This window comes from Callithrix jacchus, chromosome 22, assembly GCF_049354715.1.
Source record: "Callithrix jacchus isolate 240 chromosome 22, calJac240_pri, whole genome shotgun sequence".
In the NCBI taxonomy this organism is placed as follows: Eukaryota; Metazoa; Chordata; class Mammalia; order Primates; family Cebidae; genus Callithrix; species Callithrix jacchus.
Genome location: NC_133523.1, coordinates 19,118,832 through 19,144,329, shown reverse-complemented (window position 1 = coordinate 19,144,329; position 25,498 = coordinate 19,118,832). Strand labels below are relative to the sequence as shown.

General features: G+C 40.5%; 1 protein-coding gene across 6 annotated transcripts in view; it reads left to right on the top strand.

Moving 5' to 3' along the window:
* LOC103789847 (uncharacterized) overlaps positions 1-25,498 on the top strand; it is an 86,888-nt gene that overhangs the window by 5,396 nt on the left and 55,994 nt on the right. For 3 of the 6 annotated variants that reach the window (XM_078362048.1, XM_035285584.3, XM_035285581.3), the window contains exons 2-4: positions 2,783-2,909; positions 3,721-3,819; positions 12,604-15,156. In XM_078362048.1, coding sequence (XP_078218174.1) covers positions 2,783-2,909; positions 3,721-3,819; positions 12,604-13,889 — 1,512 coding nt within the window. In that variant the 3' untranslated portion in view covers positions 13,890-15,156. Of the gene's footprint in view, positions 1-2,782; positions 2,910-3,720; positions 3,820-12,603; positions 15,157-25,498 lie in introns of those variants that run through there. The other 3 variants (XM_078362049.1, XM_035285585.3, XM_078362051.1) reach the window with 2 other exon arrangements.

The following is a 25,498-nucleotide window of genomic DNA, read 5'->3' as shown; positions in this document are numbered from 1 at the left end:
AGGCACGCGCCACCATGCCCAGCTAATTTTTGTATTTTTAGTAGAGATGGGGTTTCACCATGTTGACCAGGATGGTCTTGATCTCTTGACCTCGTGATCCACCCGCCTCGGCCTCCCAAAGTGCCGGGATTACAGACGTGAGCCACCGCGCCTTGCCTGGGCTACTTTAAAAAAAAAAAAAAAATTTGTTGTGACTTCTGATGTCATTACCTGAGGAAATATTTATGAACAGGAGAATTATTATTTACCTTGCTAAGAATACATATGTATCATCTAATAATATTATCCTGGAAAACTTCAAGAGATTTGTTTAGGCCAGGCGCAGTGGCTCCTGCCTGTAATCCCTGCACTTTGGGAGGCCGAGGCAGGTGGATCACGAGGTCAAGAGATCGAGACCATCCTGGTCAACATCGTGAAACCCTGTCTCTACTAAAAATACAAAAAATTAGCTGGGTGTGGTGGTGTGCACCTGTAGTCCCAGCTACTCGGGAGGCTGAGGCAGGAGAATTGCTTGAACCCAGGAGGTGGATGTTGCAGTGAGCTGAGATCGCTCGACTGCATTCCAGCCTGGCGCCTGGTGACAGAGCGAGACTCTGTCTCAAAAAAAAAAAAAAAAAGTGTTCCTTTGAGCCAGTTGAAAAGGAGAAGCTGTGGATACTCATGATTCCTACTGGGGGAAAGCTGAGGTCATTAGTAAAGACGGAGAACATAGAATGTTGAGGTTTCATCTGTGTTCCCTATTAGCACTGTTCAGAACAGGATTAAGAAAGCACTTATTTAAATGGGATGGCATTTAGTACCCAGGAAGTTCTGAAAAATATTATTGAGATTCCTGCTCTCTAGGGTGCTAAAGAAAGTCTACTTAAAATAATTATTAAAATTATAGGCCAGGTACGGTGGATCACATCTGTAATCCCAGCACTTTGGAGGCTGAGGCAGGCAGATCATGAGATCCAGAGTTTGAGACCAGTCTGACCAACATGGTGAAACCCCATCTCTACTAAAAATACAAAAATGAGCCAGACATGGTGGTGTGTGCCTGTAATTTCAGCTTCTCAGGAGGCTGAAGCAGGAGAATTGCTTAAACCTAAGAGGTGGAGATTGCACACTGCTCTCCAGCCTGGGTGACAGAGGGAATCTCCATTTCAAAAAAAAATTGTTGAGCATGGGAAATATCTTGACCTTTGTATAAAACTGATTTTTCTTTTCTTTCTTCCTCCCTCCCAGCCTTCCTCCCTTCTTTCCTTGCTTTCTTTCCTTCCTTGATGGAGTCTCACTCTCTTGCCCAGGCTAGAGTGCAATGGCGCAATCTCAGCTCACTGCAGCCTCTACTTCTTGGGTTCCAGTGATTCTCCTGTCTCAGCCTCCTGAGTAGCTGGGATTACAGGTGCATGACACCATGTCTGGCTTTTTTTTTTTTTTTTTTTTTTTTTTAGTAGAGTTGGGGTTTTACCATGTTCCTTAGGCTGGTCGAACTCCTGAGCGGAGGCAGTCCACCCTCCTCGGCCTCCTAAAGTGCTGGCATTATAGACGTGGACCACTGCACCTGATTTTTCTTTACGGTTAAATTCAATCTTTAATTATTTTTGATTATTAAATATCTCAGCAGTGATACTGTGTTCTTCTGTATGCATCAGCACCTCATGAAATTTTTTTCTAGTGTAGTTGATAATAATTTACTTAGCAAAAGAACTCTGACTTTTTTCAGTATAGAGTCAGTTATTTTTCTCTATCATTAAGTATATTTATGCAGCTCATTTGAGTAAACCATCACATTTAATCTGGCACCTGCCATTTTTTCTTATGTTTCTTTCTTTTGCGTGTGTGCGCACGCGCATGTGTGTGTGCGTGTGTGTGTGTGTGTCACAAGTCTGTCTTAGGAAAATGAAGGCTCTTACCTTTGTTTACAGGCCAGAAAAATTGGGAAAAACAGTTTCTTTCCCTTACTGAATGTTTGACAAGATAGTCTTCTTGGGTCAAAAACATTGTCATTACTAGTGACCTTGTTAGAATTTTTAAAACTCAGACTTTATTCCAGGTCTTCTGGGGAAAGGAAAACAAAACAAAACAAAAAACTTCACCGTAAGATCTCCCGTTATTGTACGCATTTAACTTTGAGAGGTACTTTCTAAATCAACATTTTTTTTGTCTGAAAAATATACACAACTCATTATGTTGTAAATATAGCACTCAACAATGCATATATTTTTGTTTATGTCCATAACTGTACACCTTATTATAGAGAAAAGTATTATATATGCACTGGTGTTTTGGATCTTATGCCATTCTTTCTTCAGAGTAACAGAATACGTTAGAGAATATTTGTGTGTTGAAAATTATTGGATAATTTTAGTTACCCTTTTTTTGTTGTTGTTTTGAGACAGTCTTACTCTGTCACCCAGGTTGGAGTGCAGTGGCAAGATCTCAGGTCACTGCAACCTCAGCCTCCTGGGTTCAAGCGATTCTCCTGCCTCAGCCTCCTGAGTAGCTGGGATTACAGGTGTATGCCACCATGCCCAGATAGTTTTTGTATTTTTAGTAAAGTCAGACTTTCACCACGTTGGTCAGGCTGGTCTTGAACTCCTGACCTCGTGATCCAGCCGCCTAGGCCTCCCAAAGTGCTGGGATTACAGACATGAGCCACCACACCCAGACTAATTTCAGTTGTTCTTATAAGTCAGAATCAACTCTCTTTACTCTCTTGTTTAGCCTTAATTCAAATAATAAATTATGCCTGTGGCCACTTGGTAAATATATGTGTGTCCATATTTGTGTTTTTCAGGAGACGCTGACATTTAGGGATGTGGCCATAGAATTCTCTCTGGAGGAGTGGCAATGCCTGGACACTGCTCAGCAGAGTTTATATAGAAATGTGATGTTAGAGAACTACAGAAACCTAGTCTTTTTGGGTGAGAATAACTTTAATACACAATTCTTAATATACTCTAAAAGTTGATGTCTTTTTATATTTTATTTTGTAATTTATACTTTGTATAAATGTTTCTGATCCTTATTTTAAGAAAATCTTGACGATCTGTCTGTGCAGAAAAGAATTTCTTCAACATGTTTTATCTTCACCTACCCTCCACATTTCTAAAATTTAGTGGCATAAAATACTATTGCCCATATCTTTTTTTTTTTTTGAAGACAGAGTCTCGCTCTTGTCACTCAGACTGGAGTGTAGTGGTGTGACCTTGGCTCACGGTAACCTCCGCTCCCTGGGTTCAAGCGATCTTCCTGCCTCAGCTTCCTGAGTAGCTGGGAGTACAGGTGCGTACCACCACACCTGGCTAATTTTTGTATTTTTAGTAGAGAAGGGGTTTTACCAGCTTAGCTAGGATGGTCTCGATCTCCTGACCTTGTGATCAGCCCTCCTTGGCCTCCCAAAGTGCTGGGATTTTGGGAGCCACCTCACCCAGTTTCCCATATCTTAAAATCTATTTGCCACCATCATTTTTTTTTTTTTTTTTTAATTTTCGACCTGGCACCTCCAACCACCATCAATTTTTGATTCATGAGTACCAGGTAGTAAAATGAAGGACCTGAAAATTTAAAATATTTCCTAAATATTTAGAGATGTCTCTCATTAATGAGTATTTGGGGATCAGTTTTCTAGAATACTCTATCACATCATTTTTACTGAGCACAGTACTAGGTTGGTGATTAGATTGTTAATATTTATGTTATTAGAAAGATTTATGTTATTTATTTTTAATAAAGCAGGTATTGCTGTCTCTAAGCAAAACCCGGTCACCTGTCTGGAGCAAGGAAAAGAGCCCCGGAATATGATAAGATATGAGATCATGGCCAAACCCAAAGGTAGGTGAGAGTAAATACAACAAACAACAGAGATGAGAGGTCCAAAGGTTAAACAAACAAAAAGCCAGTTCTTACAACAGGATTTGGGAAGCTGTGTTGCAAAGCAAATAGTTCCTAGGAGGCCTGAGTATTTTCTTAAATTTTTCTCTTACATAGGGGCATCTTCTGTCTTATGCTGCTACATTCTCTAAGAATTCTACTTTTCCTTGGGTAATCTTCCTTCAAGTTTACAGTGAGAGCCAAAGTCCTCTTCATGGCATATAAGACACTGTACGGGCTGGCCACAGTGACTTACACCTTTAATCTCAGCAATTTAAGAGGTGAAGGCCAGCAGACCACAAGGTCTGGAGTTCGAGACCAGCCTGGACAACATGGTAAAACCCCATCTCTACCAAAAATACAAAAATTAGTCCGATGTGGTTGTGGGTGCCTTTAATCCTAGCTGCTTGGGAAGCTGTGGCAGAAGAATCACTTGAACTCAGGAAGCGGAGGTTTCAGTTAGCTGAGATCATGCCATTGCACTCCAGCCTGGGTGACAGAGAGAGAGTCCGTCTAAAAAAAGGGGACTGTACATCTGTCTGCTTTTTCATTTTTTGGGAAACACAAATATCTGGGTTATTTTGAAAAACTGTGTTTTTCAAAACGAAACATTTTTTAGCTCTCTTTTTGCATCATGTCTAAGATGTGTGAGAGTAGTGGTTTCTGTTCCATTCAAGGTTTCTTTGTGAATTTTTCTGCACATTCCATTTTGTTTGTGTTACCATAGTCTTAACAGTGTGAAATTGTGAATTATGATGTTCCTCTACTTTGTTCTTTTTTCTCGAGTGCTTTTGCTATTTGAAGTTTATTGTAGTTTCTTATAAATTTTAAATTGTATTTTCTATTACTGTGAAAAACTGCCACTGGAATTTTGATTGGGAGTTTATTGAATGTATAGATTACTTTAGATAATCTGGCAATTTAACAATATTCTTTAGACATTTTTTTTATAATCCATAGACATAATTTTTTTTAAAGACTGTCTCGCTAGGTCACCAGGCTGGTGTGCAATGGCCTGATCTCAGCTCACTGCAACCTCTGCTTCCCGAGTTCAAATGATTCTCCTGCCTCAGCCTCCCAAGTAGCTGGGATTACAGGCATGTGCCCCCATGCCTGGCTAATGTTTGTATTTTTAGTAGAGTTACAAGGTTTCACCATGTTGTCTGGACTGGTCTCCATCTCGTGACCTCGTGATCCATCCACCTCTGCCTCTCAAAGTGCTGGGATTACAGGTATGAGCAACTGTGCCTGGCCAAAATGAAATATTTTTAAATTTATTTTTGTCTTTTTAAATTTCTTTCATTGATATATATTTCATTGTAAAGATTTTTTACCTTCTTGGTTGAATTTGTTCTCAGAAATTTATTGTTTTAATGCTATTATAAATAAGATTGTTTTCTTTCTCTATTGTTATCAGTTTAAGTGTATGGAACCATAACTTGCATGTTGATTTTGTGTTCTGTTAAGTTATTGACTGTATTTATTAGTTTAGACAAATTTGAATGTACTGTGTATTTTTATATATATATGAGATTATACAGTCCCCAAATAGCAACTTTTTACTTAATTTCTCTTCAATTCCAATTTTTTTGTTTGTTTTTTGTTTTTGTTTTTGTTTTTGAGACAGAGTCTCATTCTCTCACCCAGGCTGGAGTACAGTGGTGTCATCTTGGCTCACTGTAACCTCCGCCTCTCGAGTTCAAGCAATTCTTCTGCCTGAGTCTCCCAAGTAGCTGGGAATACAGGTTCCTGTCACCACACCCACTAATTTTTGAATTTTTAGTAGAGACAGAGTTTCACCATCTTGGCCAGGCTGGTATTGAACTCTTGACCTCATGCTCTACCTGCAAATGGGTCCCTCTGGGTTTGTAGTGGAGGGATTGTAGCTTGGTCACAAGGCTGCTGTGTCTGCACTAGGGTCCACCTTTAGATGGCTTGTCACAAAGGCCTTGGGTAATTGTAATTCTGATTCTCATTTTGGACAGACTGACTATTGTTCAGGACTTCGATCTGTAGGGCAGACACAGGGCAGGTTTCTGCAATTGGGTCCATATATAATTACCCTTATATCAGGATGTGAATGGGTATGGTTTTCACTGAATACCAGAGAGGATTTCCTCACATTGCTGTGTGGGTTTCTATTTAGGCAAAACTGGTCATGAACTGTGACTCAGAGATGTGGAAGTGAGTCATTGAACTGATTCAGGGATCACAGTAAAAACCAAGGTCTCTAGGCCTGCCTGCATGGCTGCAAATTGGTATCTTCCTCCCTGCTCTCTGAAAAAGCAGGACCTATCCCAGACTGTAATTGGAGTTACTAGAGTAAACTTCAGAAATCTCAGTGGGACCAAGTTGGTTGGGCCATTTCTTGGTCTGTAACCAAGGCCAAGGGCCCTGTAGTTTCCTATCTAAATAAGAATCTATCCTCTGAAAAGAACACTCCTCAATCTTGGGCTTCAGCAGAGTTTCACAGCTCCCTCCCTGGATCTCAAAGCTCTTAAAGGCACTTACTTTGGAGGTGGGGTTGTGCTTGTCACCCAGGCTAGTCTGGAAATCCTGGCCTGCAGAAATTCTCCAACCTCATCATACCGTGTAGCCATCATTACACATGTGACCCATGATGCCAGGCTCTCATGAGGGAATTTTTGTTAGGGATGACTGAAAATTTTTTTTTTTTTTTTTTTTTTTTTTTTGCTGTGGGGAGGATAATCAAATAGAGCACCTTTTATTTTTATTATTATTATTTGAGATGGAGTCTCAGTCTGTCACCAGGTTAGAGTGCAGTGTTGCATTCTTGGCTCACTGCAACCTCTGCCTCCTGGAATCAAGTGATTCTCCTGCCTTAACCTCCTGAGTAGCTGGGACTACAGGAGTGTGCCACCACGCCGAGCTAATTTTGGTATTTTTAGTAGAGACGGGGTTTCACCATGTTGGCCAGGATGGTCTCAGTCTCTTGATCTCATGATCTGCCTGCTTCAGCCTCCCAAAGTGCTGGGATTACAGGCATGAGCCACCGCACCTGGTCAATGAGCACCTTTTATTTTTGTATGTCACTGATATTACTTTTTCTATACATTTTTACTTTGCATTTTTTCATTTCAAACGTCTGTAATTTTAGCTTCAAACATTCAGAACAATATGGTAGAATTTATATGTTATGCCTGAAATTAGACAATTTGTAGGCACTCCATATTATTAAAATGGTTACTTATAAATTTAAATTTGTTGCGGGTAAAAAGGAATTATAGGATTTTCACCCAGTTTCTTCAGCATACATCTAAATGGTAATATAATTTATTTCTGAATATTTGGTTTGCATATTAGAGGCTCTAACTCTGTTCTTCTAAATATAAGTTTTAATTTAGCAATATAATCTATTCTTTGCTTCTAAAGTGGGAATTCAGCAGTTTCATTTTGTGTAAGAATAGCATATATTCAAAAATTATCACATTTCTTCAACCGCTTATTTATTAAACTTTCTCATTAGAATATTCTATTTATAAATATAATGTTCTGTGAAATTTCACTGCCACACAGTGCATGCCAAATTATTTGAAGTACTTGCCTTCTATCAGTACACAGTCAAACATTGTTGTTATCTGGATCTATTTTTTTTTTTGAGATGGAGTTTTGCTCTTGTTGCCCGGGCTGGAATACGGTGGCATGATCTCAGCTCACCACAATCTCTGCCTCCCAAGTAGCTGGGATTAAAGGCCTGTGCCACCGCACCCAGCTAATTTTGTATTTTTAGTAGAGACAAGCGTTCTTTATGTTGATCAGGCCGCTCTCAAACTTCCAACCCCAGGTGATCCACTGGCCTCAGCCTCTGAAAATGCTGCGATTATAGGCATGAGCCATTCTGCGCAAACAATTCTCTTTTAGTAATAAATCAATATTGCATACCAGATTTTATGAGTAAACGTGTCATTTATTCTCGTGCAGTTTCATAATAGTGTTTTTTTTAGTGTAGGTTTCTTAACATCAGCATATTGTGTTTTTAGTTTTTCTTATATAATTTTAGCCAATTTGCAACTTTGTTTGTATACTTTTAAGTCAATTCGAGGTTTAATTGAGAGATAACTCAGCCATATGTCTATCATAATCAGTTTATATATATGTGTTTGTTTATAAATATGACCCCAATATTGGTTATGGCTTAGCTGATTATCTCTTTCCTTTTAAATTATTTATTTATTTTATTTTTATTTTTTGAGACGAAGTCTTGCTCTTTCACCCAGGCTGAAGTGCAATGGCACAATCTCAGCTCATGGCAACCTCCGCTTCCCGGGTTCAAACTTCAGCCCCAGCCTCCCAAGCAGCTGGGATTACAGGCGCCTGCCACCTAACCCAGCTAATTTCTGTATTTTTTTTTTTTTTTTTTTTTGAGACGGAATTTCACTCTTGTTACCCAGGCTGTAGTGCAATGGCACAATCTCGGCTCACTGCAACCTCCGCCTCCTGGGTTCAGGCAATTCTCCTGCCTCAGCCTCCTGAGTAGCTGGGATTACAGCCACGTGCCACCATGCCCAGCTAAGTTTTTGTATTTTTAGTAGAGATGGGGTTTCACCATGTTGACCAGGATGGTCTCGATCTCTTGACCTTGTGATCCACCCACCTCGGCCTCCCAAAGTGCTGGGATTGCAGGCATGATCTACCTTGCCTGGCCAAAGCTTATAGTACCCAGTATTCCCAGGCAATCTTCTAAGTCTCGGCAAGGCCTGACCCTGCTTAGCTTCCAAGATTAGGCATGTTTAGAAGGCTATGGCTGTAGTTGTCAGCCTCCAGTTTAATTTTATTATTTGGCCAGAAGTCCTTCAGGAGCAGATTGCTCAATTTTCATGTAGTTGTGTGTTTTGGAGTGAGTTTCTTATTCTTGAGTTTTTGTTGTTTTTTGAGACAGAATCTTACTCTGTCACCGAGGCTGGAGTGCAGTGGCTTGATCTTTGTCCACTGTTACTTCTGCCTCCTGGCTTCAAGTGATTCTTGTGCCTCAGTCTCCTGAGTAGCTAAGATTACAGGCATGTGCCACCCTGCTCAGCTAATTTTTTGTATTTTTCCTAGAGATGGGGTTTCACTATGTTGGCCAGGCTGACCCCAACCTCCTGATATCAAGCGGTCTACCCACATTGGCCTCTGATCAAGACCTTTTAGGCCAACATGGTGAAACCCTGTTTCTACTAAAAATTACAAAACAACAACAACACATAGCTGGGCTTGGTGACATGCGTCTATAGTCCCAACTATGCAGGAGGCTGAGGCAGGAGAATCACTTGAACCAGAAGGTGGAGGTGCCGAGATTGCACCACTGCACTACAGCCTAATGACAGAGCAAGAATCAGTTAAAAAAAAAAAAGTGCTGGGATTACAGGCATGAGCTATTGTGCCTGCTGAGTTTCTTGCTCTTGAGTTTTAATTCGATTTCACTGCAGTCTGAGAGACTGTGACTATTTCAGTTCTTTTGCATTTCCTGAGTAGTGTTTTACTTCCGATTATGTGATCGGTGTTAGAATTAAGTGCCATGTGGACCTTAAACAAATGTGTATTGTGTTATTTGTAGCTGGAGAATTCTCTAGATATCTTTCAGGTCCACTTGACCCACAGCCGAGTTCAAGTCCTAAATATTCTTGTTACTTTTCTGTCTCAATGATCTGTATAATATTAACAGTGGAGTGTTAAAGTCTCTCACTGTTATTATGCAGGAGTAATGTTTTTTTCTTCCCATATTTAGTGCTTTCTTTTAGGAGTTCTATCAAGGCAGGCTTGGTGGTGATGTATTCCTTCAGGATTTGCGTGTCTGAAAAGAATTTTATTTTTCTTACGAAGTCTTAGAAATGTTATGGTTTTATTTGCTTCTTCTATCTGTTCCTCATTTTCTCTTTTTCTGTGTTTGTGTCTTTTTTATACTTATCTTGATATGTTTTTACTTCTTCCTTATTTTCATTTATCTATGCAAATATATTGTTTTTTCTTTTCTTTCTTTTTTGTTTCACTGTATAGGAAAATCTTCTGGCAGATATGCAGATATATTCTTGGTGGTACCTTGGGGATTAGGTAAAACATCTAAAAGATAAAACAATGTATTTTAACGGGTTAAAAAATGAACTTCAGTTGCATTCAAAAATTTTTTCTCATTATGTCTGCCTCAAATTTGTCAGTGATGTTGGTAATTATATATATTATGTTGTATATTGGTAAATGTTTATAATGATTTCTATGCTTTTCCCTTTCAAATTTTAGAATTTTTTTTTTTTGAGACGGAGTTTCGCTCTTATTACCCAGGCTGGAGTGCAATGGCGCAATCTCAGCTCACTGCAACCTCTGCCTCCTGGTTTCAGGCAATTCTCCTGCCTCAGCCTCCTGAGTAGCTGGGACTACAAGCACACGCTACCATGCCCAGCTAATTTTTTGTATTTTTTTAGTAGAGACGGGGTTTCACCATGTTGACCAGGATAGTCGCAATCTCTTGACCTTGTGATCCACCCGCCTTGGCCTCCCAAAGTGCTGGGATTACAGGCTTGAGCCACCGCGCCCAGCCTCGAGAATATTTTTAAATGTTTTTGTATCATTATTATGCTAAGAAATTCCATTTTTTTGTTGCATGTACATTTCTGTCCCAGAGAATAATGTATTTTATATGATTGTGCTATTTTGTTAAATCATGTTATTTTGAGCAGAAGCAACTGCCTTCAGCACCTTTTCTTTTTAGGGCATATGAAGTACAAATAGACTTTTCAGAATTTTGTTATTTTTGAAGTTTGTTTATTCTTTTATTTGGCAGGACTAATGCTGATGGTATAATTCTCATTTTCATATCTTTTTTTTTTTCCCCAGGGCTTTGACTATATCACACAGTTTCCTTTTAGCCTGCAAAGTTTGTTGACGGTTCACCGGCTCTCTCATAAGACTATGCTTACAAATGACACATCATTTTTATCTTGCAACTTCATCCTCTTCTTGTCTGTGGCTTTCGAAATTGTGCTTATATGTGTTTGTTATAAATATCTTTGTGTGTACCTTAGTTTGTTTGTTGAGCTGCTGCTGCTGCTTTTTTCTTTTTGAGATGAAGTCTCACTCTATCACCCAGGCTGGAGTGCAGTGGCATGATGTTGGCTCCCTGAAACCTTCGCCTCCTGGGTTCAAGTGATTCTCCTGCCTCAGCCTTCTGAGTAGCTGGGACTACAGGTGCATGCCACCATGCGTGGCTGATATTTTGTATTTTCAATAGAGATGAGGTTTCACCATGGTAGCCAGGATGGTCTCGATCTCCTGACCTCATGATCTACCTGCCTTGGTCTTCCACAGTGCTGGAATTATAGGTGTGAGCCACTGCACCCGGCCCAGGCTTCTTCATTTTTTTTTTTTTTTTTTTTTTTTTTTTAAAGACAGGGTTTCACCATATTGGTCAGGCTGGTCTTGAACTCCTGACCTCAGGTGATCCACCCGCCTCAGCCTCCCAAAGTGCTGGGATTAAAGGCGTGAGCCACCGCGCCCAGCAAGCTTCTTCATTTTGATGTTGTTTTTTCTTTAAGAATTTTTTAGTTATATTTTCTCTGTTTCTTAACTTTACAATTTCTGGGTTTTTTTTGCATACACACACATATATTGAGATGGAGTCTTGCTTTGTAGCCAGGCTGGAGTACAGTGGTATGATCTCTTCTGACTGCAGCCTCTGTCTCATGGGTTCAAGGAATTCCCCTGCCTCAGCCTCCTGAGTAGCTGGAACTATAGGTGTGCACCACCACACCTGGCTAATTTTTTTTTTTTTTTTGTATTTTAGTAGAAACACACCTGGCCTGTCTCTTTTTTTTAAAAAAAAAAGAATGTATCTTGTCCAAAATTTTGTGTTTAATTTCTTAGTTAGGGAATTGACCTCTGCTTCATCTTAATCAGTAATCATCAGCCGGGCACGGTGGCTCACGCCTATAATCCCAGCACTTTGGGAGGCCGTGGCGGGTGGATCATGAGGTCAAGAGATCGAAACCATGCTAGTCAACAAGGTGAAACCCCGTCTCTACTAAAAATACAAAAATTAGCTGGGCCTGGTGGTACGCGCCTGTAGTCCCAGCTACTCGGGAGGCTGAGGCAGGAGAATTGCCTGAACCCAGGAGGCGGAGGTTGCAGTGAGCCGAGATCGTGCCATTGCACTCCAGTCTGGGTAACAACAGCGAAACTCCGTCTCAAAAAAAATAAATAAATAAAATAAAATAAAATAAAAATCAGTAATCATTTCTGACATCTGTTTTCTGTCTGTTGCACTACAGTCTCTCTGTTACTGTAACATTTACCTTTGGTGTCAGCAAACCCAAACTGTCATTCCAAAATACACTACCATTTCTTCTAGCACTTTATGTTATGGGATACCAGTTTTGGAAAGGCCCCTAGAATCAATTAATACAGATGTATGTGTCAGTATTTTACCTGTTTATTAAAAGAAATCAAAAGTTAGGAATTTACTTTGAAAAGCACTGTGTTATATTGGAGAGCAGGAAGAACTCTGTTGGGTAAATATAACAGACTTTTCTTCTTCTTCCGTGTCTTTGCATTGTACTCACCTGGGGAACTTTACACATTTAAGTTTTTCTCAAGTGATTTTCATTACATTTATATGTCTATGAAGGATTCAGGGCCTGTAGTGTTTTGTTATGGCATCTTGCTGATGTAGTTTGTATCATATAGATTAGATTCGTAAAGTATGTTTATCTATATATAGTAAGTTTAATGATTTGTTGTTTTTATTTCTTTCAGCTATGTGTTATTTTCCCAAGAACCTTTGGCCAGAGCAAGACATGAAAGGTTCTTCTAAACAGGTGATACTGAGAAGATATGGAAAATGTGGACATGAGAATTTACAGTTAAGAAAAGGCTGTGAAAGTGTAGATGAGTTAAAGGTGCACAAAGAAGGTTATAATGAAGTAAGCCAGTGTTTGACAGCTACTCAGAGCAAAATATTGCAATGTGATAAATATGTAAAAGTCTTTCATAAATTTTTAAATTCAAATAGACATAAGACAAGACATACTAGAAAAAAACCTTTCAAATGTACAAAATGTGACAAATCATTTTGCATGCTTTTACACCTAAGTCAACATAAAAGAGTTCATACTGGGGAGAATTTGTACCAATGTGAAGAATGTGGCAAAGCCTTTAAGTGGTTCTCAACCTTTACTAGACACAAGATAATTCATACTGGAGAGAAACCCTTCAAATGTGAAGAATGTGGCAAAGCTTTTAAGCAGTCTTCAACCCTTACTACACATAAGATAATTCATACTGGAGAAAAACCCTTCAAATGTGAAGAATGTGGCAAAGCTTTTAAGCACCCCTCAACCCTTAGTACACATAGGATGATTCATACTGGAGAGAAACGCTACAGATGTCAAGAATGTGGCAAAGCCTTCAGCCGGTCCTCACAGCTTACTACACATAAAAGAATTCATACTGGAGAGAAACCCTACAAATGTGAGGAATGTGGCAAAGCCTTTAATCGATTTTCATACCTTACAAAACATAAAATAATTCATACTGGAGAGAAATCTTACACATGTGAAGAATGTGGCAAAGGCTTTAACTGGTCCTCCACCCTAACTAAACATAAAAGAATTCATACTGGAGAGAAACCCTACAAATGTGAAGAATGTGGAAAAGCCTTTAGTGTGTCTTCAAACCTTGCTACACATAAGATGACTCATACTGGGGAGAAACCCTACAAATGTGAAGAATGTGGCAAAGGCTTTAGTTGGTCCTCAACCCTTACTAAACATAAGATCATTCATACTGGAGTGAAACCTTACAAATGTGAAGAATGTGGCAAAGCTTTTAACCAATCCTCAAACCTTACTACACATAAGATAATTCACACTGGAGAGAAATCTTATAAATGTGAGGAATGTGGCAAAGCTTTTAGCCATTCCTCAATCCTCACTACACATAGGAGAATTCACACTGGAGAGAAACCCTACAAATGTGAAGAATGTGGCATAGCTTTTAACCGGTCCTCAAAACTTACTAAACATAAGATAATTCATACTTGAGAGAAATCTTACAAATGGGAAGAATGTGGCAAAGTCTCTAACTAATCCTCAACTCTTACTAAACATGGGAAAATTTATACTGGGAAGAAACAACCAACTCTGAAGAATGTGGCAGTGCTTTCAACCAGTCCTCATATATTATTAAACAACAAAATTCATACTGCTAAGGAAAATCTACAAGTGTGAAAAATGTGGCAGAGCCTTTAACCAATCTTCAACTTTTTTCTTTTTTTTGAGACAGAGTCTTGCCCTGTTGTCCAGGCTGGAATACAATGGCACACTCTTGGCTCACCGCCACCTCCACCTCCTGGGTTCAAGCAATTCTCCTGCCTCAGCCTCCCAAGTAGCTGGGATTACAGGTGCGCACCACACCCAGCTAATTTTTGTATTTTATGTTATTAAGTTTCATCATGTTGGTCAGGCTAATCTCAAACCCCTGACCTCATGATCTGCCCGCCTCAGCCTTCCATAGTGCTGCAATTACAGGTGTGAGTCACTGTGCCCGACTCAATCCTCAACTCTTAACTAAGCATTAAAAAATTTGTACTGTACAGAAATGCTATGAGTGTGAAAAACATAGCAAAGCCTAAAAAGCCTTTAACTGGTCATCACACTTAATTGTAGGTAAGATAGTTCATAGTGGAGAAAATGCCTACATGTGTGAACAATGTGGCAAAACTTTTAGCCAATGTTCACACCTTACTGCAAAGGAAAGCATTTATAATTGAGATAAATTACACAAATATAAAGACTGAAAAGGCCATTAATATCTGCTCACATCTTAACACCGGAGAGTAATAAAAGCATTATATGTACAATTACTGTCAGAAGATCTTTCAGATAATATAAGCTTTTGACCAGGTGCAGTGGCTTATGCCTGTAATCCCAGCGCTTTTGGGAGGCTAAGACAGGTGGATAATGAGGTCAGGAGTTTGAGACCTTTGGGGTTCTGTCAGGATGGTGAGAGAAATTGTAAAATTATAGGAAATAAGCACACACCCTCTTGGAAGGCCTGGGGGTTTACATAAAGTGTTTGGCTGAAGGCAGAACTATCTTAAAAGCTTAGGGTGTAGATACAAAGGAATGCAGAGTACTTTAAATGGCTTGTTTCCTCCTGTGGTTCTAAGACCAACCTATGACCAACTGCAGGTGCATAATTGCTCTCTACTCGGGGAGTCAGCAACCAGGTAAATTACCCTCTAGTGATGTTTCTTCAAGATCTGTGTCATTTAATCTATACTTAATAAATGTGAGTGTTGCTGGCTGATTGGGGCCTTGGCTGTGACTCTTTGCAACAATTTTCTTGGTGTTTGTGAGTGGCCCAGGCCCTCAGCCAGACAGGCAAAATATCTGTGTCAGTGTACATCTCTCATCTGTTGCCGGGCCAGGGTCTGTGGGTCGGACCCCTTCAGCTGGTGCCGTGTGTGTGGAATGTTGTGAAAGATCGCTACAGACCCCCAAAAATGAAGGTGAAAGGGATTGCATGATCAGCAAGTCATTGGTGCCCACTTGGGATTTCTATGTTGGGGTTGGGGCGGGGAATTGTTCAGGCTAAGGTTTTATCTTGGGACAACAGTTATCAGCTGCTTAAGGCTAGTGAAGCCTCGATTTCACAGGCTCAATTAAGGGACCTAATGCAAACTGTTGTAACCCATAACTCAAGGTTCCCAAAAGAAGGCAAGCTAGACGTAGAGCTCTGGGAATAAGTGGGGAGAATCTTAACATTGTCACAAGGGCAACGAATCCCAGTAACAGGCCCTAACACGATCAGCTTTAGTTTAAAGTAAAGGAATACCTGTCATCTGCTTCACCACTCCTGAGTCCCTCAGCCTCATTATCACTGGACCAAAATAACAAAGAGAAAATGGAGCTTTTGCCGGAGCCCCCTCCTCCAATAAATATGAAAAAGGACAAGAGACATGCTCCAGCTGTGGGAGCTTGTCTTAAGCAGGCAGCATTAGAAGGGGAGCTCTTAGTCTGCACAGTAATGCAAGACTGACAAGGCAATCAGGTACATGAACCCATTTATTTTAATGCTTATAAGGAGCTGAGAAAAGGCATTAAAATGGAGCCACTAGGCCAGGTGCAGTGGCTCATGCCTATAATCCCAGCACTTTGGGAGGCCGAGGCGGGTAGATTACCTAAGGTCAGGAATTTGAGACCAGTCTGACCAACATGGTGAAACCCCATCTCAAAAAAAAAAAAAAAAGCCACTAGCCCATTTATGAAAGGAATAATTGAGGCCTTGGTAGACCACTTCCTTGTGACCCCAAGGGTCTGGTCAATGCTAGCTGAAACAACTTTGGAACCTAGCCCATACCTCCTCTGGAAGGCAGAATATGATGAGTTTTGCACACAAGCCAACCAGAATTAAGTAGCTGGGCAAGACATTACAGCTGCCATGCTCCAGGGGAGGGGTCTTTATTGCTGATGTACAATAACAACTAGATTTCCATCCCCAGGTCTATACTTAAGTATCTATGTGCACTCTCAGGGCTTGGGACTGAATTCTGAAAACGAGTTCAACAAGGGTCTTTTATAAATGTTTAAGAAGGGCCTCAGGAGCGATTTGTTGAGTTCATCAATCGTTTAACGCAGGCCATAAAGAGACAAACTGGTCATGCCCAGGCTGCCGATATATTGTTGCAAGTGGCTTTTGAAAATGGTATTGTGGATTGCTAGCAAGCAATGCAGGCAATCAGAGGAAAGGCCATCACAATCGGGGAATTTTTATGAGCATATCAGCTGGTGGGAACTGAGACGTGAAGTCGAAATATTGACTGGCATTAAGGCCTCCTAAAGTGAAAAGGGAGAGAAGCCAAAATTGTTTTCTGTGTAGAGAGCCAGGTCATATGAAGAGTGAATGCCCCCATGTTAGAGACCAAGGTAACTCGGGGAAAACCCCCTTCGATGTAAAAAGGAAAAACAATGGAAAAATCAGTGCAGGTCAAAATTTGATAAAAACATACCCCATAAGTAGTAACCAGGGGGGAAACTTCTTGAGCAGCCAGCACCAGACCCTGCTTCAAACGGGCACTGCCAGTGACTTTCCTGGGTCAGATGGGAAGCCCATAGTCCTCTATCTCAGAGCAGCCACCTCTGGGAGTGCAAAACTGGACTTACTCTGCCCCAACGAATGAGTGCTAAAAGAAGGAGAATGAGTGCTAAAAGGAGAAGACCCTAAAAGGGTTGCAGCCGGGATCTGGAGCCCATTGCCTCTGGGAATAGTGTGATTAGTCCTAGGGTAGTCTAGCCTATCCTAATGTGCTCACTGGGGTAATTGATGGTGATTACCAAGGTGAGATACTGGTTATAATGAAATGTAAAGGTCTGCATATTCTTCCCCCTGGATCAAAGATAGCTCAGTTACTGGTTTTACCATGCTAGGTCCCCAATGCCCATGGAAAGGACAGGGGAAAGGGAAGTTTAGGAAGCACAGAGTATATTGAAATCAATTACTGATCAGAGGCCCATAATTACCTTAAAAATCAGAAATAAGACAGGATGGGGAACATCACATACGGGTCAGTTGGGGGGGTCTAGGGGAGGGACACTGGAGGGTGAGGAGGGATAACATGAGAAATGCCAAATGTAGATAATGGGGAAATGGAGGCAGCAAACCACCTTGCCATGTATGTACCTATGCAACAACACTGCAAGATCTACACATATACCCCAGAACCTAAAGTACAATTTTTAAAAATCAGAAATAAATAAGAATGTTACTCCTTGTAATACAAGGAAAATAACTTCAGGGCAAAAAAAAAAGTTACTCTTACTGGACATAGCCAGGCAGAGCATGTACCCCCGACTTGTTGCAATTCAGAAGGAATAAAGGCAGTTATGCAACCTCTAATCATGACCATCCCTGGCAATCTTTGGGCAAAGAACCTATTAGCCCAATGGGGAGTAACTCCTTTCTAAAAATGGCCACTGTTACCATTTCTCCCCTACCCATGAACCAATTTGGGTAGAACAGTGACCTCTGAAGGAAGAGAAATTACAGATAGCCCATGAATTAGTTGAAGAGCAATTAAAAGCTGGGCATGTAGAACAATCTAAAAGTTCTTGGAATTCGCCTATTTTCTTCATTCCTAAAAAGTCTTGGAAATTGACTTTTGCATGACTTACATGCTACCAGTGTCAGTTTGCAACCCATGGGACCCCTTCAGCAGGGACTCCCTTCCCCTGTTCCTCTAGAACCGGGGAACCCAATTTCTCAAGATTGTCCTATAATCATTATTGACTTAAAGGACTTTTTTTTTTTTTTTTTTTTTTTTTTTTTTGAGACGGAGTTTCCCTCTTGTGACCCAGGCTGGAGTGCAATGGTGCGATCTTGGCTCACCACAACCTCCGCCTCCTGGGTTCAGGCAATTCTCCTGCCTCAGCCTCCTGAGTAGCTGGGATTACAGGCACATGCCACTGTGCCCAGCTAATTTTTTGTATTTTTAGTAGAGACGGGGTTTCATCATGTTGACCAGGATGGTCTCTATCTCTTGACCTCGTGATCCACCCACCTCGGCCTCCCAAAGTGCTGGGATTACAGGCGTGAGCCACCGTGCCCTGCCCTATTGTTACTTTTTTTGAGACGAACTTTCACTCTTGTTGTTCCGGCTGGAGTGCAATGGCATGATTTTGGCTCACTGCAACCACTGCCTCCTGGATTCAAGTGATTGTCCTGCCTCAGCCTCCTGAGTAGCTGGGATTACAGGCACCTACCACCACACCTGGATAATTTTTGTATTTTTGGTAGAGATGGGAGGTTTCACCATCTTGGACAGCCTGGTCTCAAACTCCTGATCCGCCTAACTTGGCCTCCCAAACTGCTGAGATTACAAGGCGTGAGCCACCTCGCCCAGCCCACATTCTATTTTTATTACACACATTCAAGCCCACAGCTCATTGGATGGCCCATTGGCTTATGGCAATAATCAAGCAGACCTTCAAGTTATGAAATCACTGCTTGAATAATGGAGTGGCTTAGTCAAGCCACCCAATCACATCAATTTTTTCACCAAAATTGGAGAAACTTATCTAAACAATTTCAACTTACCCAGATACTGGCTAAACAAAGTATCCTACAATGCCCAGATTGCCAGGTCATAGGCACATCCCCTCCTTCAGCAGGTGTTAACCCTAGAAGATTATAACATAACCAGCTACGACAAACATGTTATACACATTCCTGAATTTGGAAAACTAAAATATGTACATGAATCCATTGATACCAACACATTTAATTAGTGCACATGCCCTTCCTGGAGAGTCTACTCAATATGTCATTAAGCATTCTTTTTTACGTTTGCATTTATAGGATGGCTCAGGCATCCCATATAACCCCTGAGGACAATCCATAGCAGAATGTGCTAATTTCACTCTTTTTTTTTTTTTTTTTTTTGAGACGGAGTTTCCCTCTTGTTACCCAGGCTAGAGTGCAATGGCATAATCTCGGCTCACCACAACCTCCACCTCCTGGGTTCAGGCAATTCTCCTGTCTCAGCCTCCTGAGTAGCTGGGATTACAGGCACACGCCACCGTGCCCAGCTAATTTTTTGTATTTTTAGTAGAGATGGGGTTTCACCATGTTGACCAGGATGGTCTCAATCTCTTGACCTCGTGATCTAGCTGCCTCGGCCTCCTAAAGTGCTGGAATTACAGGATTGAGCCACCGTGCCTGGCGCTCATTTCACTCTTAAAAGTATACTCAAAAAACAAAAAGAGTTTGAGTCAGGAATGTGCAACACTACTAGTACAAGCCTTATTCACCCTTAATTTTTAAAATTTAGATGACGAATTTCAATCAGCTGTAGAAAAGCACATTCTAAAACCTCTCAAAACATAAAACCTGCAGTTTTATTGAAGTATGTAAACAGTAATGTATGGCATTGTCCAGATGAATTGTTAACGTGGGGAAGAGGGTATTCTTGTGTCCCCACACTTTCAGGTTCTCTTTGGATTTCAGCACAGTGCATCAAACCATACCATGGCATGGCTAGGACCCAATCCAGTACCAGAAATGAAGAAACTAACCCTACAAAGACCCGCAGCCTTGGATGATGTAGCTTCTTCAAATGACACAAAGCCCCAGACATTACCTGGGGTATGCTGAAGAGGACAACTCAGGAAGCTGAACAAATTCTCCAGACACAGACACCATTCACTCCAGATTTTTCTCCTTGCTGTGTTCTCTGTTGTACATTGCAACTCATGTAGGGTATTGATCCTTTTTATGTTCTCGCTTTGCCTGCAACCTGTATTTGCTATACTCTATTGGGCTCATATCTTAGATCCACCTTTCTTTCACCCTGTCACCTGGGCAGACACTTTTTTCCAGCCTTTGTAATGTGACTGCTTGGCTAGGAGGGATAGATTTCCCCCCAGCGGGGTCCCTCAATAATGGCACACATTGGACTAAGGTGCCAGATAACACTACATAACACTCCACTATCCTCCCACTGTGTATAAGTTATAAAGGTTCTAACCCCTATTCTATACCTTCTCAAACAAAATTATGACCATATCATGACAAATGAAATGTCTTAACAGTCCTAGCTGCAGATAGCCTTAAAACAGGCAACGCAATCAATGCTGCTATCCCAAACATTCCTTCCTGTGCTAAAAAACAAAGCTGGGAAAGTAATGGATTCCATTTTGGCTGTGAGGTCTATCATGGGGGACAAGCCAGTAGTCTCCAGTTAGGCAATAACATCTTAGGTTGGAGTCTGCACGGCCATTTGCAGAGCAGCCTTACTAATGTCCTCATCCATCATGGAATCAGTTTCATAACCTTCACTTTATAGTGCCTGGGACATCTTAGCACCTCCCTTGACTCCTGGCATGGAACATACCATAATTACAGTAACAACTATACTATGACATTTATTCATAATCACACTGATCAGTGCCTAATTTGCACTACTCATCCATGCTTTTCTTATGGGAAACAAAACTTCTATTATACCCCAAAACTCTGCATTTGTGACCCAGCTGCAGGGACAGGCTTGGTTGCCTCATCTATCACTAATTATAATATATCTAAAGTAAATATTACTATTGCCATGGTATTAAGGAGACTATCTGAGGCATTCCTACCCATCAATTTGACACCCAAGTGGCAAGGTTCCTCTGCCCTTGCCACCTTAGAACATGTTCTATCCCTGATCAGACCCAAAAAATTCATAGGCTCACTTACAGCCTTTATAGTCTCAGCCATAGTCATCCTGGCAACTGTGGTGTGGTTGTAGCGTCTATTACTGAATCAGTACAAACAACTACTTTTGTAAATAATTTGGCCAGAAATATGTCTAATGAACTTGTCTTATAGCAGAGTATAAATCAAAAGATGATTGCACATCTGCAATCCTTCAAGCCTTGGAATATGTGGGGGAATAAGATGCACAGGCATTTCAACAGCAATTACACTGAGACAGAGAGCATAAACATATCCATTTTACTCCTCTACCATGGAATGAATCAATACATAGTTGGGATGAGGTGCAACAACACCTATGGGGAAACTTTCATGACAATTTAACAGCAGATGTAAAGCAACTTAAAACTAAAATTTTAGAATCCCTTTACACAATAGATTTACACATCCAACAAAGAGCCATATGAAAGGGTGTGCAAGATCATCTCTCCTAGTTAGACCTCTGCTCCTGGGGGTCACTCTTTGAGTGGAAAAGACTATTGATAATTATATTCATGATTGTCCTATATTATTTGCTAATTCTAGGATACAAAGCTGAAATAAGAACAATAACCACTTTGCCTGACAGATTTGTTGCTGCACACATTTGTACTCAATAAAACCTGATGCATAAAACAGAAAAGGGTAAGAGGTGGGGGTTCAGTCAGGATGGTGGGAGAAATTGTAAAATTATAGGAAATAAACACACTCTTGGAAGGCCTGGGGGTTTGCATTAAGTGTTTGGCTGAAAGCAGCTGAATTCTCTTAAAAGCTTAGGGTGTGGATACAAAGGAATGCATAGTACTTTATCTAAATAGCTTGTTTACTCATGTCCTAAGACCAACCTTTGATCAACAATGGATATATAATTGCTCTACTCAAGGGGTCAGCAACCAGGTCAAATACCCTCCAGTGGTGTTTACTCAAGACATTTGTCAATTAACCTATACTGAATAAATGCAAGCTTCACTGGCTGATTGGGGCCACAGCTGTGACTCTTTACAGCACCTTTCTTGGTGTCTGTAAGTGGCCCATACCCTCAGCTGGACTGACAGGCAAACTGTCTGTGTCAATGTACATCTCTCATCTGTTGTTGGGATGGACCGCTGTATGAGACCAGCTTGGCTAAAATGATGAAACCTTGTCTCTACTAAAAATACAAAAATTACCCAGGCATGGTGGCCAGCACCTGTAATTCCAGCTACTCAAAAGGCTGAGTCAGGAGAATTGCTTGAGCCCAGGAGACAGAGGTTGCAGTGAGCCAACATCCTGTCACTGCACTCTAGCCTGGACCACAGAGCAAGACTGGAAAGAAAGAAAGAAAGAGAGAGAGAGAGAGAGAGAGAGAGAGAGAGAGAGAGAGAGAGAGAGAGAGAGGAAAGGAAGGAAAGAAAAGAAAGGAGAGAGAAATAGAAAATATAAGCTTTTATAGTAAAGCATATTTGTTTTGAAGATGGACATTATAAATAAAGAGAGTTGTAGTGCCTTGTATGCCTTGTATTACAGATCTTTTTTTTTTTTTTTTTTTTTGAGACGGAGTTTTGCTCTTGTTACCCAGGCTGGAGTGCAATGGCATGATCTCGGCTCACCGCAACCTTCGCCTCCTGGGTTCAGGCAATTCTCCTGCCTCAGCCTCCTGAGTAGCTGGGATTACAGGCACACGCCACCGTGCCCAGCTAATTTTTTGTATTTTTTTAGTAGAGACGGGGTTTCACCATGTTGACCAGAATGGTCTCGATCTCTTGACCTCGTGATCCACCCGCCTCGGCCTCCCAAAGTGCTGGGATTACAGGCTTGAGCCACCGTGCCTGGCCTGTATTACAGATCTTATTGTAGACATTTAGTTCTAGAAAAAAACTCTGAAGCAATTGCTCACTTTGTTCAATATCAGAACATTTATATTGAAGAATAATAATGCAAATATCAATTTGCAAAAACACTTTTTCAAAAACTACAGCTTAGAAAATAACAAAGTTTATACTAGAATATATTCTTGCAAATGCAGTAAAAGTAAAAAAAGAAAAAATCCTTAAGTCTATGCAAATATCAGAGAATTTATGTTAGAAGTATAAGGCACTGACACTTCAGATATACTAAATCAGAGTGCTGAGTATAGAAAATTAAACTCAAGTTGGTTGAAAAATTATTTGTATATAACTGTAAGAGAAAAGGTATTTGCAGTTATAATTACATTTAAAGTATACTTTATTTCTTGAAAGATGCTACAGATTTTTTGAAAAGTAAATAATGATGTCATTAAACTCCAAAATTATTTTTTGATATTTCTTTATGTCTACTGAATTCATATATAAAAGCATGGGATCAATTGTTGCTGCATCAAAGATATGAGAGATTCTTTTTTGTGTGCTGTTTTATTATTTTTTTTTAATGGAGTTTTGCACTTTTGCCCTGGCTAGAGTGCAGTGGTGTGATCTCAGCTTACTGAAACTTTCACCTTCCAGTTTCAAGCAATTCTCCTGCCTCAGCCTCCTGAGTAGCTAAAATTGCACGTGCCTGCCACCACACCTTGCTAATTTTTGTATTTTTAGTAGAGAAAGGATTTCACCATGTTGTCCAGGCTAGTCTCAGACTCCTGACCTCGTGATTCACTCAAATTGGCCTCTCAAAGTGCTGAGGTTACAGGTGTGAGCCACCACACCACAATTCCAGAACTTTGGGAGGCTGAGGTGGGTGGATCACAAGATCAGGAGTCTGAGACCAGCCTGGCCAATGTGGTGAAACCCTGTCTCTACTAAAACTACAAAACTTAGCCAGGCATGGTGGTGTATGCCTGTAGTCTCAGCTACTTCGGAGGCTGAGGCAAGAGAATCACCTGAACCTGGGAGGCAGAGGTTGCAGTGAGCTGAGATCACATCACTGCATCCAGCCTGGGTGACAGAGGGAGACTCTATCTCCTAACATATGATATATAATATAATGTAATATTATAGAGAAATATATATTATGTAATATATATATTACATTATGTATCATATATATTATATATAAAATTCATTGCACAAAAAATAATTCTTAGATATAATTTCAAGATTAGTATATTAAGTTACATTTTATTTTGTTATGGTACTCCATTTGGTTCTTTTAAGGGGAGAACAATTTATAAGCTTTTTTGTTTTTTTTTTTTGAGAAAGTGTTTTGCTCTTATCACCCAGGCTGGAGTGCAGTGGTGCAATCTCAGCTCACTGCAACCTCTGCCTCCTGGGTTCAAGTAATTCTCCTGCTTCAGTCTCCTGAGTAGCTGGGATTACAGGCATGTGTCACCATGCCCGCCTAATTTTGTATTTTTAGTAGAGATGGTGTTTCTTCATTTTGGTCAGGTTGGTCTCGAACTCCCAACCTCAGGTGATCCATCTGCCTCAGCCTCCCAAAGTGCTGGGATTACAGGCTTGAGCCAACACACCTGGTTGTTTCTTTCACTTTTTATAATTGACATAAGTATATTTATTGAGTCAATTTGTTACGGTAAGTACTAGAGACCCTTTATAAGTCATGAGGATTTTATATACATAAGTGTAGCAATCATACATTAGAGTCCTTGCTGTGTAATAGATGCTCCATGACAATTTATACATATTCCTGCTGGAGCTGGTTTGTAACTTCAAGTCAGAGAGAAAAAAAATCAATGGTGAAAAAATAAGATTGATTTTTCATATGGAGGGGACATTTTTTCCAGATTGTAAAACTGAATCTTGCTACATTTAAAAAGAAATTCTGGCGGAGGCAGATGGATCACTTTAGGTCAGGAGTTTGAGACCAGGCTGGTGAAATCCAGTCTCTTCTAAAACTACAAAAATTAGATGGACATGGTGGTGGGCATCTGTAGTCTTTGCTATTCAGAAGCCTGAGGCAGGAGAAATGCCTTAGCCAGGAGGCAGAGGTTGCAGTGAGCCAAGATTGTGCCATTGCATCACAGCCTGGGCAACAGAGCAAGACTCTTTCTCAAAAAAAAAAAAACAAAACAGAAAAACAAACAAACTTGGAGAAACCCCATCTCTACTAACCACAACAACCAAAACAAACAAAAATTCAGCGAGGCACGGTGGTGCATGCCATGAGAATCCCTTGAACCAGGGACGAAAAGGTTGTAGTGAACTGAGATCGTGCCACTGCACTCTGGCCTGGGTAACAGGGTGAGACTCGGTCTCAAGAGACAGAGAGAAAAAAAGAATTTTCTTATTTAAATAATAAATCGTATTCCATTGTGCATATCTATCACGTTTTTATTTACTAATGGGATATTGAGCTATTTATTCTGCATTCTGGTTATTGTGAAAAGTGCTGCAAACATTAGTGCAAATGTTTCTTCATTCTGATTTTATTTGTTTAAAATATATATCCAGTAATGCAATTGCTGTATTACATGGTAGTTTAAGTTTTTGAAGAAAACTCTATTTTGCTT